Source organism: Bacillus rossius, chromosome 18 (assembly GCF_032445375.1).
Source record: "Bacillus rossius redtenbacheri isolate Brsri chromosome 18, Brsri_v3, whole genome shotgun sequence".
In the NCBI taxonomy this organism is placed as follows: Eukaryota; Metazoa; Arthropoda; class Insecta; order Phasmatodea; family Bacillidae; genus Bacillus; species Bacillus rossius.
The window spans coordinates 22,442,099-22,461,392 of record NC_086345.1 but is presented as its reverse complement, the minus strand read 5'-3'; the positions used below and the strand labels follow the sequence as shown (position 1 = coordinate 22,461,392).

The following is a 19,294-nucleotide window of genomic DNA, read 5'->3' as shown; positions in this document are numbered from 1 at the left end:
ACAGACCACCCAGTCGAGACGACTCACAAGTCAGCAGCCAATGAACAGTTGGCATTTGCCCGAGTGTGTAGAGGTCATTGAACCCGCGAATTTTTCCGGTCTCTACTTATAAGTGCAATTGATTGGTGATGAACCATTTTAAGTACAATCATTTATTAGTAATATAAATAATAGTAATTAATAAAACTTGGCTTCTGGGTTGTAGCCGTGTCCTTGGTGAATAATTCACCGACGTTTCAGTCGACATTGTTGTCGCCATCATCAGGGAGCGGTTACCTACTCAGATGCTGCAGATGTATAGGAGTGGTGTCTGTTTGCGAAAAGCATTTAAGGTTACGCTGAGAACTACGGATAGTAGTTCTGTTTCTGTATTTAGTTTTTAAAACTGTTTTTTTTTTTAACGAGTGAAAATGTCTGAAACGCGTGTTTTTCATAATAATTTGTAGACGTGAAACACACGCCACATGTTCTTGAAAGCACATTTCCCGCTAAATAATGTTAAGGTTATCGCTCATCAAGTTGTCCCATGCACGACGAGAAGACTGCGCCTGTCCACAGACTTGCTCTTAGAGGCGACCCCGCCGCCTTTGAATATATATATACTGTATAGAAGTCGCCAGCCCAGGTTAAAATTTCTAATACGGTTTTGAGGTAGTTGGTTAATTCACCGCCGCAATCGCCTCCATCTCTAGGGCATCGACTTGTGGTGGTCCCTAGCGGACAAGTGTCCAACTCTTCAAACACCCCTTCCCCCCTCCCGTTGAGCGACCTTGAGCTGCAGTGAATGATGGATGAGGGGTGCGGGGAATGACAGCGGGCGACAGCGCTGCGCTCTAACGTGTAAATGACAACTAAGACGATACAGGACGTTACGGCAGCGCACTGCAGCGGTGAAGTTCCCAAGCTGCTCATCATACGCTTCTGAAAAACGTAGAGTAAATCCTATCCACTCGCGACTTCTATACAGTATATATATTCAAAGGTACCAGTAAGTGTCGTACTTATCATCCCGCCTCACTGACATATCTAAATACACCCCTGAGTAGGCGGGCCTCCTTAAGGTCAGAGGACTTGGTAAGTAACACAATAATTTGACCTCCTCGACGCAATAATTTTTTTTTTCCTGGAAACAGCTTTATTTAAAATAAAATAAAAAGTTCGAAAATTAATGAAGTAACATTTATTTATTTTTTTAATTCTTGGGCACTTATTTTTTCGCATTGGTTATTAGCTTTTCTTAGTTCAGTAAAGACCGCGATTTATTTGAAACACGGCAAGTCTAATAGTAATAAAAAAAATTTGGAAAATCAGGTAGCCTACCTACCTAGGTAATGGGCAAAACTAAATATTTATTTTGCGAAGACTTCAAAGGTTTCTTTCAGTTCGTAAGTTGTGTTTCACAGTTTCCTTGCAAGTAATTCTCATATACGTAGAAACAAATAAGATCTACCTTTATAAAATAATATTAAAATAATGGTGTTTAAAATGTATTTTAATTCTTGTATAGGCATACAAACATAACCACATATATTTAAGAAATAATTTAGTGAAATGTCTCATGTGAAAAACATGTATAACATATGCACTATATATGTGTGTGTGTGAGGTAGAGAGAGAGAGAGAGAGAGAGAGAGAGAGAGAGAGAGAGAGAGAAATTGAATTAAATTATAGCTATACATATAATCATTAGTTAACACTCAATTTAATGCTCTGTTTTGAAAATTCAGCCTTTATGAACAATATAATTAACTCCTGGAGGACTATTGCTTTTCTTTTGGATATCACATGTTATCTATCCTGACTTCCGATAATTTCATTCCATCAGTGCACCATTTTTATCTAGTTCGATAAGGTCAGTAGCGAGATAATGCCACCTTCGACCCAGTTACTAAGGAGAAGGATGGCAAAAATTTGCAAATCATCGATATATCGCTTGAATTATATCGATAACGATAAAATAACGGTCTACTATTATATAAAACACTTTTATCCATATTTTTCTCATTATAAAATTATTATTTAAGTTATTATTTAATTGTATGATAAACAATGCTTAAATTTACCAACCTATGATAATCCCTACTGTGAACTCCAATAATTCCCCTTTTTTCCCCTCCCTTTAAATAATTTGTTCTCCCCGATGTTTGCAGTCCGCCATTTTATTATTTCTGATGTGATAACGTCTTTTAAATCGATGAACGCCGGCTGCACGCACGAAAAATTGTCACGTTCCGCCTGAGTCGAGCGTGCAAGAACCGGCCAACCAGCGTGCGAGAAAATCTATAATATCAAACAGGTTAAGGCGGGTTTTTTAAACTAATTGTTCGTGATTAGATTTAAACAAATTATTTAAATTAAATTTTCAAAAACTGTAAATAATATTTGAAAATTAAAAAGTATGCAATTTTTCATCAATGTTGACGTTATCACGTAAAATTATCGTCCGTAAACCGACTTTACAGACAACCCCCTTTTTTCTGCCAAATATATTTACAGATAATTTTTAATATATAATTTTTTTACTTGAAAAATAGTATTTTATTCAAATTCGATTTTGTTGAAAGAAGTGATACAAAACAATATCGATATTAAACTATCGATATTCTGAACATGGAATATCGATATTTCCGACATATTGATATATGGGGGCAAGCGATAACGCGGACGCGCGAAAGCTTAGCTGCCACTTATCTTCTTCCGTGGTCGAGGGCGTAATTATTGTTAGTGCTCCCACTGCACTTAGTAGCTGCAAGCAGAAAAGACATTCCACTCTTTCGCACGTGCGTGCGTGTGTGTTTTTTTTTTTTTTACCGTGAGGTTCTATTTATTTATTCTTCAGGGAATCTGAGAGAGAACAGCGCCGACAACTTCCCACACATTAATAAACGTAAGTAACAACGTTTCAAAATACTCGTGGTTGTAAACTACGCAAGACGCAAAAAATGTTGCGCAATCATCGGTCAACTTTCAGCTTCTTGCGTATTTCGGCTTGCATGTCCGCCTTCCGTATTTGAAGTGAAGCATTCCGAAAACTTTCTAAGAAGCAGGCGTAATGTGCATATAAGAAGACAACAATGTTTCTTTAGGTTTTTTTTTTAAATATGTACATTACGTGTTCACTTGTTAAAATTTCGCACAGAGAAAATTTATAGCACAATATTGATTGACCAATCCATTTTGTTTCCCGTGATAAACATGAATTATCAAAAGAATTTCGGGAATAAAATTGTTTTCTACTGTTTTACAAGTTGTAGTGTTGGTGACTTTTTTTTTACTTGAGTGTTTTTGGTTTATAAAAATCCGTTATTTTCTTGCGTTTGTTGTTTGTGGCATTGTTGCGACGCGTTTTCCTTGCGTAGTTTATAAACGCGGCCTAACATTTTAACGGGCCACATTATTAATAAATGACGAGAAGTGAGCCTGAGTAAGTTTAAAGGTGAAAATTTGTTGTTTTGTGAGCAAATTCATCGCTAAGCCTCGATTACATTTGTTAAGTTCTCTAGCTACTTGGGGAAAAAAATAAATAAAATATTTTGTGTGGGTGAACGTATTCAATTCAGCTTAACGAGCGTAGATTACGTTAAGTGATTTAAAAAATGCTTACGCTCACAAAAGGTTTCGTGTATTGTTCAATTTTTTAATTGGTGAATTATGTTATTTTTTTTTTGTTTTTGGCTGTTTTGTTTTTAAAACAGAACTGAAAAATGAACTTAGGTGCTTGATCGCCATGCTCGTTAAAAGTGAAACTTCACAAGATAGAGGTATTAGTATGTATAAAAAATGTTTGCACGTGTGCGAATTATGCAAGCCATATGCGAGTGTGCAATAATGTAAAATTGCCATCGAGCGCCCCACTCGTGAGCCCCTCCATACTCGGTTACGCTCTGACGATGTCATCGCCTTACCCTACCCTTACCCTTACGGTAATAAAAAAATCACTAAAACAAAATCACTTAGGTCAAATTTGGGCACGAATTCTTTAATATTTGGTAATTTTATAGAGTAGGTGCTCTTCCATGAAAACAATTTCCTAAATATTATTTTTTTTCTTCGAAAAACGGCGTTTACTAATTTTTTATAATGAGGGGCTCCATCCTGTTGCCAAACAAAACTTACAGGTTCACCCTCTACTGATTGGGGAAAGAGCCATTCTTTAAACATAGGTTGCGCTGCAAGAGAGAAAACAACAAAGCAGTATACGCGTATCTAAAACTGATTAACGGATTGGCTTATTAAATATAATGTCAAAATATTATGTTTTCAATAATTTATGTCAATGTTGAATTGTTATTGTAGCAATGAAATAATCATGGCTTTTAAAACAAAATTGTTTACATGTTTTTTTTAGACACGAAAAACGTGTTAGTGATGCTTTAAATGAAAATACATTTGTACTTTTTTTTTTAATTTGAACATTGTTTTCATACCATAAATATTCTGAGTCAAATATAAGGTTACCAGACGTGTGCACGTGTGTGTGTTTTTTTTTTAAAATAGAAACTGAGGTTATGATTTAAAAACTCATACTTCGCGGCCATGCAGTTTTTAATTTAAAAAAAAAAGCTAAAGCATTTCAACATAGTGTTTTGGTTGTTACGTTTTACAAAATAAAGAATCCTAAGCATAATAGGCCTATACTTAATATTCCCATAAACGAAATACCACAAAAATAATCAAAGTTGCCAACAATTACTTTCGAAAAGTTAACGTTTTTTTTTAGGTTGTTAGGTTGCTTCTAAATACCGTACAGTTCCTGGATTTCCAATAAAGATAAGGGTGTTAGTTAAATTCCTGGAGTTAGATTATATCATTTGAGTTGCAACCCGTTATCTTCCTTACGTTGTGAGTCGTTCGTTACCGATATGGAAGGTGGTCACTTGAAATTCAACACAGTTCTAATGGAGATATTTTTTTATATAAAAGATCTAGAGAAGAAGAAAATTTTAAGAAGCTATGACACAAAGTGGATTTTTTGGAAGTGTTCCAGAACTATGAACCTTTGTGGAATATTCGTCATAATGGTTATCTATAAAATAATAATAATAAAAAAGCATGATATTGCAATTACAAAATCTAACGGGCATCTGATTGCTCATAAAATTGTAGTATACATATTTCTGAGACAGGCTTGCAGTATTTGCCTCGTTTACCTATAAGGGACTGTAATCAAACATTCTCTAACTATCATCGCCTATAATTGCCTTTTCGAAAGGGGAAAAAAACTACACTTGAACTGACGCCATTGTAAAAAATAACATAAAAATAAAACTACAACACACGATAAAATCTTCCGTTTTCGGAGTCAATATGTATAAATTGTTAGCATAGCTGATGAAGTCTTGAAAGTTATCCAGGGGAGCAAATGGAAGTAAATAAAAAAAAATTGCCATTTTTTTTAACTGTCTGGCATTTATCTAATCGTTTTGTGAAACGACAAAGTTAAAATTATATTAATTCTTTACCCGAGTAGGAATTATTTCCCAGTAGCACGTTCATAGAACATACATAAGACAGTATTTCTGCAATGTTGAATATTTGAAACAAGAACATGATTTCGTCCGTGTTTAATATTTGGAAACAAGATGTTCTCATGCAGTTTCTGTTGTTAAGTCGTTTCGAAGCATCGTATTTCGTTATATTTTTCATAAGGAGTATATATTAGCCGGTCCTGCGCCTGGTTCCTGATTGTGTGGAGCGTAGAGCGGGTCAATGACCGACCAACCTGACGTCACGGCGGTCATCTTAGATGACCTCGACCTTTGACCTTGACCTTCAAAAATGACAAAAAAAAATAACGCAAATTTTACCAAAAATTTACAAAACTTTCCAGTCTAAAGAAAAAAAATTCCGTCAAAAAAATCTAAAAAAAAAACCCTGAAAAAATAAAAATTTCCTTAATTGGAGGGAAAAATTCCCGTTTTTTAAAGGCAAAATTTCCCGTTTCAGTCCTCAAAAATGCCAGTGGCTTAAAAAGTCCGCAAAGCGGCTTAAAGTCCCCATCTGCAATCCGGGAATAAGCCGATGAGGTCATAACCTTGACAAATAGAATGCCATGGCCGCCATATTGAATTGTTACCGTAACCATTGCAATTTTCGTTACGGCCGCCATCTTAAAAATCCGGATTTATTATTTGATTTTAATGGGACAAATTTTTAAATTAATAAAATTATATACTTAATAACATTTTTAATAAAAAAAACATTCTGGCATCTTGGATTATGATGTCATGCCCGTCATCTTGAAAATCTGTAATTGTTGAGCTATAAAATCGGGAAAAAATTAAAAATTTATACAAAAATTTAATTAATAAAATTCTAATTTAAAAACGCATTTAAATTCAAGCTGTTCTCGGTTCGAACCTGATAAGGAAGAAAATAACAATTGGCGATGGCTCCTTCATCCACAGAAGCCACCCGCAGACTGACCTCCCACCAGTTATGCATATATCTAGCCAGATAACATGACGTCACTCCACCATCTTGTTTTCGTCTGCTGGAGGCCGTCATCTTGGATCCAACATATTGTTTTCTTCTGCTAGAGTGCACTGCCGCCATGTTATTTTAATTTTTACTTGCTAGAGTACAGTAAATTTTTATTACTGTGGCGCCTGCCATCTTAACATTTGGTTGCCATCTTTGAAATCTGTAATTATCAAGCTAGAAACTAAGGAAAAATTCCAAAATTCACTTTAAAAATCTGCAATCAATATACTGATTGATTCGATCAATTTTCATCCTTGGTTTGATACTTTATCGATGAAAAAAAAATTAGACAAAAAATACTTATTTAATAAATTATGTTCAATATCCATAGGCGGCTTAAGTTCCTCATCTACCAGCTTCAAGTAAGCCGATTATGACATACTGGCCGCCATCTTGGAAATTTGTATTTATTGATCCATAAATTCGAAAAGAATTCCATAATTCATCAAAAAATCACTTATTAAAATAATGAATGATTAAATTGATATCCGTACTTGGTTTGATTCTCGACCAGTGATAAGAGAAACTAAAGCTTAAAATAAAGTTTAAATTCTGTTTTCAATTAACTTCCATGGATTTTATTAATCATTCTCTCTGCCAAAAAAAAAATATACAATATACCTGTCCGACGAAATTGATATGTTGTCGCGCTGCCTACCACGGAAGTATTTTTTTTTTTCGATGTTAGGCGTATTGTTCAAGTGTCTTCGGACATCGAAGACAGGCCATGTAAAATGTCAGGCGTCTCCTAACCACAGGGTATTCTTCGTCAATAACAAATATAACATACTAGCTGCAGTACCCAGCGTTGCCCGGGCTGAACACAGGGTGAAGGGGAACTGTTTAGAGATCAGATGTAGTTAGTAATTGTCTTCTTAATTTTAATGTCAAGTGTGCAAAATAATTTATATCACTTTCAGATCCCGACAGACGTTCTGCCAGTTTATAGTTATTTACCTGGTCTGTATGTAATCTAGACTCTATAAAGCAATATAGAAAAAAAAACACTGAAAAATAAGGGATTACTAATATTGAAAAGATTCCATTATCTAGCTAATGCTCGGCATGCATTGCAATGCCTCATTCAGTTTTGTTTTGTAATATGTTTGAAGTAGTTACACATATACAAATAATCTATCCATGTCTCTAAAAATATATTTATCTCTATCTACATCTATAGTCCTATATATATATGTATCTATCTGTATTTATCTCTTTATATCTACATATATACCTCACACTATCTCTATGTATTCTATATGAGGGTACTGATTGCTTCGTTGTTAATATCACACGGGTGTTTTTTACTTGTATGAAATAATTAAGAATAAGGCATCTAGTGCGTGGCAAAAATGTTAATAGGCAATAGGAAATAAACTTCTAGCGCCTGCGGCATTGTCAACACACACTTCGTACGTGTACTGCATGTTGTATCTAACCCCCTCCAACGCATTTGATTCTAAATTGGACTTTTAGTAAGGATCCCTAATGTTATTGATAATATAATATAGCCTATAGCCTTCCTCGATAAATGTACTATCCAACACTGACAGAATTTTTCAAATCGGACCAGTGGTTCCTGAGATTAGCGCGTTCAAACAAACAACCAAACAAACAAACTCTTCAGCTTTATAATATTAGTATAGATTTCAAGCAGTCAAGACAAAGTCTCCGAACTGTCAGACCTAAAGTATCGATAAAATCAATTACAAACAATTAGACCAAAGGAACATGTTTTACGCTTGCTAAATAACCAAGAATCCCTGAAAAATGTTTTATCGAGACCAAGAGATTTTGAAGCAGTAAATATTCAGAGCTACTACAGATTCAACTACGCACAGTTAACGAAACAGCACACATTCATCAAAAGAAAAGAACACACAATGGACGCACAATGGAGGCACAATGAACACACAATACAAACACTAAACACACATATTTCAGAGGTTTTGATTTTCGTATGTGTTGTTGATTATTGCAAAAGAAAAGGTTTGTTGGATCAGATTTTTATTTGCTATTTTAGGATTCGTTCCTGTCTTGTATATTTACCTATCACATAATCACGCAATAACTAAGGACTTAGTATAGTAGTTAGTTTTCCGGGAATGAAAGGTGCTTATCTTATCTATTCACTTCTTGGACAGGAAGGTAAGAATTTAAGCCTTTGTCGTCACCTTGTTTGCAGAATAAGACACTGCAATTCCTGTTTTTATTTCCTGCGCGTACATAGTCACAAAATAATAATAAAATCTTAATTTTTTACAAAGAAATTCTTGAAAACTAAGTTGTCGATTTACGTTACTGTATTACAAGTAAAATATTATTCTACCGTATCTAAAAAGAGACGAAAATCGCAACTTTGAAAATAATTAATGAATTTCAATTACCAAGAAGCAATTTTAAAACAGTTTTCACACCAGAGTAGGTATTAGATAAAAACATAAATTAAAATACTTCTAAAAAAATACTTGTATACATAAAAAATAAACATTTTTGCCAAAATAGTTCAAGTAGGCCTGCGTGAATAGTGTATGTATGTATGTATATATATATACATATATATGAACTTTGACTTTGAAGAGTATTAACACGAGCTTTTGAATTTAGTGAATTGATTCAATACGTATTTGATCGTGTGGAACAGCCGTCTAGACCAGGGGGGTTAGCAAACAGTGGCTCGCGAGATGCATGCGGTTCTTGTCATGGTGTTTCACGTCTCTGCAACTCACCGCGCTGCCTCGGATCACGAACAAAATGCAACGGCCCAATCACAACGCATGTCCTCGACCATCGCCCCGCCCCGCCCCCACTCTCGCCCAGAGGATTAAAAAAAAAAAAAAAAAAAATTATTAAAATCATTTAGGTGTTCATGTTTTATAAGTAGAGCTATACAAAATGACTACCATGATTTACAATACTATATATATTAACTTAATTCTTGTATAGTTTCGTCGTTGGTTCCGTTCGTCCGACTTCAGCTGATTCAGTCTTGTTTTCTGTGAATTTTTTTTTATTGTAATAATTTTTTTTATTTCTTTTTGATTTTCGGAATTTTTCCATGACAAACAGTGCGAAACTGCAATGGCGTATGTCCAAAAAAAACTGCATTAATTCATTTTGGTTTATATTTAAATATTCGTTTTCCCTAAGTAGCTTTTTTTTTTTTTTTAAGAAAGACTTTATGTTGAACTTGTGTGTAAAATATTTCGATTTTGTCTCGTTTTTTCCCCCCTCATGTATTGCAAATAAACTTACAATAAGAAACTCGGAAAAACGACATTTAACATAAAATTCTTTAAAATAATGTTGAGCGTGATAAATTAACTGCGGAATAAAATAGTCGCTTTTTCAAATACCAACATTTATGGACGCGAATCACACACTTACTTCCTGTAACCGCCGCTAGAATACGCTGCATGAATCGTAAACGTTGCTTGCCACCATCAAAAGCAGATAGCATTTACCATCACGAAACAACCGGAAATTTGAAACTAATAGAACCGGCACCGATAAAACCCCGGATTTGGACCTGATTTTCGACAAGGAATTTGAATTATAATACTGCCCATCTTGTTAAAATTCACTAAACAGTTAATAACACAAAGTTTCCGCACACGTCTTAAGTTATGTTCTATGACATTACTGAGATATATTGACCTGGAACATTTTAAAACACACATTAAAACACTAAGTATATGTTTGTATATATATTTTTGCTTAAATGACTAAAATCAGTCTGTAAATACTTCCTATAAAAACCTTAATTATATTGAGCTGATTTAACATTATTATATTATAATGTGACTTAAAAAGTAAAAGGAAAATACAGTGCCCAGATTTGAACCACACTCCTTGAGGTAGCCAAACGTGCACTATACTACTGTGCTTTTAATTAAAGCAGTGTAGTATACTATCATTTTGTAATGCAAGTTTTCTTAAGTATTTTAAAACTTGTAATTCCTTTTTTATTATGGCTATTTAAGTTTCCAGATATATTCCAGGGTAGTTTTACAACCATTAAGTTACATTTGGCACACCAATACGTTTGGAAAGTCTACTAATGTTTACGAAAGAGACTATGTACAGGTTTATGTTGCTACACGGGGTCTGCCATATTTGTGACACATTTTCGTTTATCGAGTTATTTTGTTTTATTGGAGCTGAAGTTATGATTTTTAACACTCACACTTTTCGGCCATGCAGTTTTTAAGTTTTGAAACAAAAAATAAAGCTCCTTAACGAAGTGTTTTGGTTGTTACACATTGGAAAATAGGTAATCTGAAACATTTATGGTGAATATTCCCAGTAACGAACGACAAAAATAATCGAGGTAGGCAACATTTTCTTTCGAAAGGTTGCCGATAAATACCTCCTAGTTCGCTGATTTCCAAAGAATATGAGCGTTAGTTATAGCGTTTAGTCGCGACTCTTTTTATCTTCATGGCTTCGTGCAGTCAACGCGGCATTGATTTGCGACTCTTTTATCTTCCTGCAGTCAACACCAGAACGACACCCAACGGCCGTGCTGCTTGGAAAAAAAAAAACATTGGAACGAATGCCTCTGCGCATGAGTACGGTCTATTACTTTGCTTGGGATTGAGGGGCCCGCCTCGTCAGGGGTGTATGTGTGCTAGCGAGGCGGGATGATAAGCGCGACGTTCGCTGGTGCTTCTAGCGCGGTGTCTCCTCTAAACTGGCGCTCAGTCTTCTCGTCGTCACAGGATAACTGTGAAATTTGAGCGGTAACCATAACATTATATGGCCGAGAAATGAAGATAAAGGTGTAATGCAAGGCTCTTTAAGTGTTTTCCTCAAGAATCTGTACTGGTTTTTTTTCGCATAAAAAGTACTCTGAAACCATGCGTGTTAGCCATTTTAACTCTTCTAAAAAAATAAAGTTTAAAACATTAATCCGAAATCAAAAAGCAGTTTTCTAACTGCCCGTGTTGCGGTCAATTTTGACATTCGGAGTTATGGTATTTCGGCGTTATGGTCAATTTTGACATTCGGCATTATGGTATTTCTGCGTTGTGGTAACGACCCCCTCATCACACCGAGCACGAAGTAAAAAGATGCTCGTGCCTCCTGTTCCAGTGACGACGCCATGAAGCACCGGCTCTGCATAGCGCTGTCCGTCCTGACGGGAGGCCTCCTGCTGCTGCTGCTGCTGGGGCTCGGGCCATCGTCGGACGCGCCCCTGAGGATGGTCTTCGCCTCCTCCGCCTCCTCCGCCTCCTCCGCCTCCTCCTCCTCCTCCTCGGCATCCGGACGAGACCCCGGCGTCCACGCGGCGGGGACGTCGAACGAGAGCGCGTCTCCGGACGTCAGCGCCGCGCCCGGACCATCTCTGAACGGCGAGGGGTTCCACCTGGGCGACCACCACCAGCTCCCATCTCGAGGAGCGGACAACCTGTTCTTCATCGAGTCCTCGTGCGCGGTCGGCGACCCCCGACGAGGGATCAAAAGAGCGGCGATGAACGCGCGCCAAGGCTGCGCCGTCGAGTCGGCGGCCCTGGCGAACCCCAACTCCACCGTCTACTTCCTCAGCACCTGCCCCTCTAACGAGGGCTCCGACGGCGAGCAGGTGGCTAAGGAGGTGTTCAGCTACCCGAACGTGAAGAGCCTTCAGGTCGAGCTGAGCAGCTACCTGAACGACACCCCTTTGGGCGAGTGGATCCTCAGGGGTTCCCTGAATGAGTCCTCGTACCCGGTGGAGCACTCCAGCGACATCCTGAGGCTCGCCACCCTGTGGAAGTTCGGAGGCTTGTACCTGGATTTGGACTTCGTCGTCCTGAGGTGACTACGGTGCATAACCTGCAGATCGCGGGTAGGTCAGGGAAACGTAGGGAATTATAGACTTGGGTCAGGGAAAGAAAATCAGGAAAATACAGAAGAAAAAGTTGGAATCGTCTAACTTATAACTGTCGTAAGTTATAACGATCGTAACTTAGGAACACACAACTTAGAAACGTCACGGCTTTGAACAGTAATAACTTGGAAGATGTAACTTAGAACTGTCATAACGTAGACAATCCTATCTAAGTTACGGCAGAGCCCCGGCGGCAGTGCTGTAGTACCTCTCGCAGACACAGAACTTAGAAACATCATGGCTTTGAACAGTCATAACTTGGAAACACGTGACTTAGAGACACACGACTTAGAACTGTCATAACGTAGACAATCCTATCTAAGTTACGGCAGAGCCCCACCGGCAGTGCTGTTGTTCCTGCACAGACATAAAATTTAAAAAAAGTTACGGCTTTGAACAGATTTCTCCAATAAATAATAAAGGCATATTTCTATTGCTTCGTTCCTATATGTAATCCCTGTTAGGGTATAATAGGAGATTTATCAATCTAGTAATAGTTTTATCTTCAAATCATATAATCTTTATATTAACTTATTTTCAAAAGGTTTATCGGGGTTAGTGAGAGATTATATTGACTTGTCCCCATAGTTAATGTTATATGCATATTATATATCTTCATGTAAGATTAATTTCCTCTATCCAAATAAATGTTAAAGTAAACAAAATAAATAATATTAAACAAAAATTTTCTTCTTTCTTCAGAATCTTCTGAATATATGCCATCACCAAAAATTATAATAAATATTTTCTTCACCTAAAAATGGGTTTTAGACTATTATATTTATCACATCATGAAAGTGAACAAATTTTCCTTCTTGCTTCAAAAACCTTAATTATATTCCATAACCAGAACTAAATTTTCTTCATCTATATTTAGAGTTTATCTTCATAATGTTTATCACATAAATCAACTGGAGAGAAATTATTCTAAAATTTTCTTACAGTCAATCTTCATCGCTGTCCGTTTCCACAGATGCATACCACCGGTCAAATTCTTCTAACCGTTTCCCCATTTCTGTTACTAGGTTTCTCCAAATTTCAAAAGAATTCTTATTATGGATAAGACTTCGAAGATCTTGAAAGTCATATCCTAGTGTCAGTAATTCTTGAGTATAGTTTTCTCTGATATCTTCTGTCTTCTTACATTGATTTAAAACATGCAGTACTGTATCTTCTACTTCACAAATCTGACAAAGAGGTGACTGTACTAATCCGAGTGAATAGAGTTTTGCTTTAAAATTTCCGTGGCCACTGAGAAATTGCGATACATAATAGTCCGGTGTGATCCACCGACATTTAAGTCTTGCGTTAATGTCAGGTATAATATTGTATGTATGTCTTCCTGTTGTTGAGGAGTCCCAAGTTTCCTGCCATCTTGATATAACATTCCGCCGAAGTTCCTTCTTCTCTGCCACAGAGATCTTCCTATCCCTATTTAACTGGGATACTTGCCCACGTTCATATATAACTAGGTCAATGGGTATGAGTCCGGCTATAACTAGGAGTGCATCTGTTGAAATTGTTCTATAAGATTTAGTTATAGCAATAAGTACAGTTCGTTGGCTGGATAATAAAGTTCTTCGAGGATGAACTTGACAAGCAATGCGACTCCAAGCACCAGCTGCATATGTTAAAATACTCACATAAACTCCTTTATAAATAATATCTAGGGTCTTATAGTTTAAGCCCCAATTAACAGGTGTAGTAGATCGTAATCGGTGGAATAATATTGCAGATTTCTTCGTTATGTACTTGATATGCTCGTGGAATCGGAATCCAGTCCCAATCTGTACTCCCAAATATTTAACAAGTTGTTTAATTCTTACAACACGTCCCTCGTAGCGAACTGTGGGAGGTATATTAACACTAAGTTTACCCTTGAGTAAAATACCTTCCATTTTTTCTGGAGCAATCTTTAGTTTAGAAGCAGTTGCCCATTGGTGAAAAATACCTAAAGCCTCTTCAGACTTCTTTTCTAGCATGAATCTTGAATTAGCAGGGATTAATAAAAATCCATCATCAGCGTATCCATATATGACACAATATTCTGGTAACTCTTCTCTAAGAAGTGGATCAAATAGCACATTCCAAAGAAGTGGACCAAGGACTGAGCCTTGAGGACAGCCTTTGGTTAATGTCTTATTATATACTACGTGTCCCTGTTGACATGTACATTCTCTATCACATAAGAAATCAAGTATCACTTTATAAATGTTTGAGGGACACCTCGGCTTTGAACAGTAATAACTTGGAAGACATAACTTAGAGACACACAACTTGGAAAGCCGTAACTTTGCAACATGCGCTTCGGCATTCAGATGCCCGCCGGCTCCTCCCCTTCCCTCGTTCCCCTTAAAGCCCCCTCTCGCTCTCCCTTGTGACGTCCGCGTGACGTAGGCGCCTCCTTCCAGGCCTACTGAATGCGACACTAGCGCCATCTGGATTTTTTATATATGGGGCTCTAATTATTTTGCTCGTTCTGTTCTGTTCCGGGAGCGATCGCCTTGAGGGGTGCTTCGGCGTGGCGCCGTGTTACGCATGGCTACGAGGTGTTCTCTGGTCTGAGTCTTACTTTTTTTTTCTTGATAATTCTGTAGTTTGCCTTCTGCGTCATGTTTGGCTTGCCTCTTTGTGGCCTCATAAAGTAATGTTTGCTGGACACCGAATTCGTTTCGTAATTCTCTGGTTTGCATTGCCAGTGTGTTTCACCTTGTGCATTTCTTTGATTTTTTTTTTTGCATTCGACCCATTTTCCGTTAGGGCATTTGCCGTTTTTCTCCGCCGCACCTCTCACGTCCGGACAGACAGAATTCTATCTGCAATTGCTTGATTTAAATAACGTTAGCACATAACATTTGTATATTGGCTATTTGTATTGCTCACCAGTACCTGTTTACGTAATTCTTTCTTTCGTAATTCTTGTTATGTGTTGCCCCTCTACATTCATATGGGGCTTGATTTAAAGAATAATAAAGTTGTGTATTTTTGTATTTCTGATATTTACGCTTATTTCTTTAGGGGTTGCACAACACGTCTGGCACTCTGCCTGTCCCTTTACAAGGGCCAGTTTTTTATGTTTCTAATTGTTAACGTCATTGAGGTAAAGTGAGGTGGATTTCTCCTTCCCCTTCACGATACTTCAACTTAGAAAGTCATGACTTAGAAAGTCATACTTAAGAAAGTCATAAATAAAGAAAGCTATGACTTAGAAAATCATAACTTAGACAGTCATTACTTAGAAAGTCATTACTTAGAAAGTCATAACTTAAACAGTCATAACTTGGAAAGTCGTAACTTAGAACTGTCATGTCGTAGACAATCCTGTCTGAGGCAGGGAGGGCTGTTCCCCTCGCAGACCGCTCGCCGGGCTGGGGTGGGACTTCGCGGTTGCCGAGAGCGACGGCCTCGTCTCCAACTGCGTGCTGGGGCTCTCCGCGCGCGGCGTGGGCCGCGAGGTGGCGCAGTCCTGCCTGGGGGAGCTGCTGGCGCGCTTCGATGGCCGCCAGTGGGCGTACAACGGCCCCTACCTCGTCACCCGGGTGTTGTCCAGGCTGTGCGGGGGCGCGCCGGTGAGTTTCCCCCCCCCCCCCGAAAACAACCAGTGCCACATAATTATATGCGAGGACAGAGCAATGTCCAAGGTTACCGGCCCTTTTGCTTAGTAGGGGTTTTATTTCTACTCTGTCCAACTCTTCTTCCGGAACCATCCTTCTGTTTCCATGTAACAATCATGCTTGATATTGTTACGATGTACCGCGGGTTCGTAAATTAAAGCGCAATTAAAGATTTTTATCACACACAGTTTTATTTATTGCCACTGCTTATGTCACTTACAAATAATCTTCTAAAATGGCAAATAATTAATTACACTTAAAGTAATGTCTATTCCCGTCACTAGTTCCACACACCTCGCTGGGACGCACCTCTGACGTAACTCTCGCCGCAGCACCCCTCGTGGGTCTCCACCGCGGGACTCCATCGCCGCACTCCGCCGCCGCCGACGCACTTCCCCTTCGTCGAGATCCCACTCGACTCCTCGCTCACAACTTCGCTCGGGACTCCGCCGCACCCGCGACTCTATCGCCCGGAAACTTCTCCGCGGGAAAACTCCCGACTCCACTCACTCACTCCCTGCCCTGGAACCTTCGTCCAAGGACTTCGCCACCCTGCCGCACCCGCGGCACTATCGCCCGGAAACTCCGCCGCGGGAGAACTCCCGACTGAACACTCCGAACAGACTCTCTACTCGCTCGAAGGTCGGCCCCACCTCCTTATATAGCCCTTGGGTTCCCGTCCAGAACAATCGGGCATGTCTCCGAGATATCGCGCGACCTTCGCCGTCGAAATGCCCAGAAACGCATCGTGAGTCCTGTCGAAGGACGCGGCGGCTGCTCAAAAAACGCCGATAAACGCAACAAGCATCGGGTTCCCACAAAACGCGCCGATAAACATGTCTGAGTCCTTTTATGCCGCAGTGCGGCCTCTTTTAAGTAACTCGATCTGAGGCAGATGCGCGCTGCGAAGGTCAGGATAGTATGACACGAGATACCAGGGAGAGGATGCGGGTGGAAGGGGGCGCAGACAGGCCGAACGAGCATGGCGACGCCAAGCACTGCAGCCAAGCGCGATCGTAACAATATTAATGCATGCAATTTTTTTGGATAGGTACCGCATATAAGTACCTACCCAGGGTTTTCCCTGTGTCTATGTAGGGTTTTACCAGGGCCCAACTTATCTAGTTTTAGTCTAGAATATTCAGTGAGGGAAGATAGTCATGGCGCCAATCGCTGCCATGGCTGGCCTATCCCCCTCCTAAGCACAACTGATAACGTCATAAGAAAACATTGATGAAAAATTGCATACCTTTTAATTTTCAAATATTATTTACAGTTTTTGCAAATTTAATTTAAATAATTTATTTAAATATAATCACGAACAATTAGTTATAGAAATCAACTGAAATCAAATCAATGTCAATAAATTGTTAATTTGAAATGACAAAATTGGACAAATAAATCAATTTTTTTTATTGCTGCTTTTTAAAAGCCCGCCTTAACCTGTTTGCTTTTATAGAAGATTTACTCGCACGGTGGTTGGGCCGGTTCTCGCAACGCTCGGCTCAGCGGAAACGTGACAATGAGTCATGCTTTTTCGTGCGTGCGTGCAGCTGGGGTTCATCGATTTATAAGACGTTATCACGTCAAAAATAAAACACATTTGATAAACAATAATTTATTTCATACAATTCGATTGTTATTCAGTTATAAGTACCTATCAACGTATTCTATGAACGCACGAAAAGTACTGGCTAACCACAGCAGCGCTATCTATGATGTCGATCTGAAAAAACTATGGGAAGCCTTCATTTCACAGACGAGAGAGCCACACCCAAAGTTCCCCGAAGTTTGTGCTCGCTTTTTTTCCCCCGTTCTATCTCATTGTATAAACCTGTGTGGCATTAAATTTTGCGGTCGGTTAGGATAGGTTAGCTACATTATAAATACTTTCAAACATTGTGGATGGTTGGTTATATTAGGTAAGTATAGCTACATTAAAAAATATTTACAATAAAATGGACAAAAAAAACCCGAAGATGCACGATCGGGCGTTTGGCTCCATCGTCTGTGAAAAGAAGGCTTCCCAACAACTGCTTGTCCGCAGGTGTCGCAGATGACGGCTGGAAAGTGCCGAGGGTTCGCTGTGCTGAGACCCCAGTCCTTCTTCCCCTTCTACTACCCGCGGTGGGCGCTGCTGTTCGACGAAGGGGCCTCGGACTCGACCATGGAGCTTGTCCTGAGGAACGGCACGTACGCCGTGCACGCCTGGAACAAGTTGAGCCGCGCGCGGCCCGTCAGGGCGGGCTCCAGGCAGCCTTACGCCCTGCTGGCGCGCCGCTTCTGTCCCAGGGTGTACTCTTCGGCCGGCGACACATTCTGAGGGGAGACCTAAGATGCACATAAAGTTCTACCATTCCCGATTACACCCGAACAATTCACCTTTGGCCATCTTCGGGATTTGTTTTGACGTCGTCCGACCGAAGGCCACACTTAGGGGTCGTCCATTAATCACGTGATGTTTTTTTAGCAAATTCTTAACCCCCCCCCCTAGTGATTTGTGGTGAGGTTTCAGACTAACCCCCCCCCCCCCAAAAAAAAAAAACGTGTATTTTTTCAAAAATTCAGAATATTATCTTCTTCCTAGTGTGTTAAAATTAAGCACAGTGATAAAAATGTCCAGACACACATTAAGGTTGCAGGTTTATTCTCACTAGCATAAAAATAATAAAGGAAAGGCTTATATGTGATTTACGCATGTATTCGGCGCCAAAATCACAGTCTTACTGGTGACTGGCAAGCCGAGCCGAGTGGTTCATGTTGCGGCGGGTGGGGATATTGTTGTCTGGCTAAGGTGAGTCAAGGTCACGCGTCGCTTTTCGGTTTAGTAGAAATCGCGCGAAAAAATAAATACACGTGATATCTCTCTACACCCCCCCCTCCCCCATTGTGATATTTCGTGATTTTTCCCGGCACCCCCCCCCCCCCCTTTCGAGCCTCACGTGATTAATGGACGATCCCTTAAGCCCGACCTGCAACCGCCAGTATTCAACCCTGCTAACGGAACGCGCCCTTAGCCATGGCCCACCCGAGACAGGCGAGCCACCGGCAGACAAGGTAGAATCCGGCCACCCATAATAACCAGACCGACACTACAGTTAATCCCTCTGATAAATCACACACAGAATAAAAACAACATTGCATATAGATTAAACGTTCTCTCAATGAAGGTGCGACGTAGGAGTGCCCGGGCACTCATGTGTGAAAATGTGTCAGTACGTGTGTGTGTCCCTCTGCAGGCCTCCTACCTGTATTAATTAAGTGTTTCAGGTGACATAATTGTTACCTCCCTATGTTGGGTTTTTACTCCCCACCAGAGCGGTCCGGC

The 19,294-nt window shown here is 39.3% G+C and overlaps 2 protein-coding genes across 2 annotated transcripts in view; one reads left to right on the top strand and one right to left on the bottom strand.

Annotated features, from left to right (window-relative positions):
• Positions 1–19,294, bottom strand: part of LOC134541060 (eukaryotic translation initiation factor 3 subunit D) — a 97,377-nt gene that overhangs the window by 65,966 nt on the left and 12,117 nt on the right. The gene's annotated exons all lie outside the window — the stretch shown is intronic.
• Positions 2,690–18,511, top strand: LOC134541061 (lactosylceramide 4-alpha-galactosyltransferase-like). The gene is made up of 4 exons (XM_063384203.1): positions 2,690–2,887; positions 11,578–12,279; positions 15,708–15,921; positions 18,014–18,511. Exons 2-4 carry the CDS (start codon positions 11,588–11,590, stop codon positions 18,287–18,289), a joined length of 1,182 nt encoding a protein of 393 aa, XP_063240273.1. The 5' UTR covers positions 2,690–2,887; positions 11,578–11,587; the 3' UTR covers positions 18,290–18,511.

Bases quoted from the DNA above. Each gene is read 5' to 3' on its own strand.
- LOC134541061 (XM_063384203.1), top strand. From the start codon at position 11,588: ATGAAGCACCGGCTCTGCATAGCGCTGTCCGTCCTGACGGGAGGCCTC. The intron at 12,280-15,707 runs GTGACTACGGTG...TTCCCCTCGCAG, and splicing joins TTGGACTTCGTCGTCCTGAG to ACCGCTCGCCGGGCTGGGGT. The intron at 15,922-18,013 runs GTGAGTTTCCCC...GCTTGTCCGCAG, and splicing joins GGCTGTGCGGGGGCGCGCCG to GTGTCGCAGATGACGGCTGG.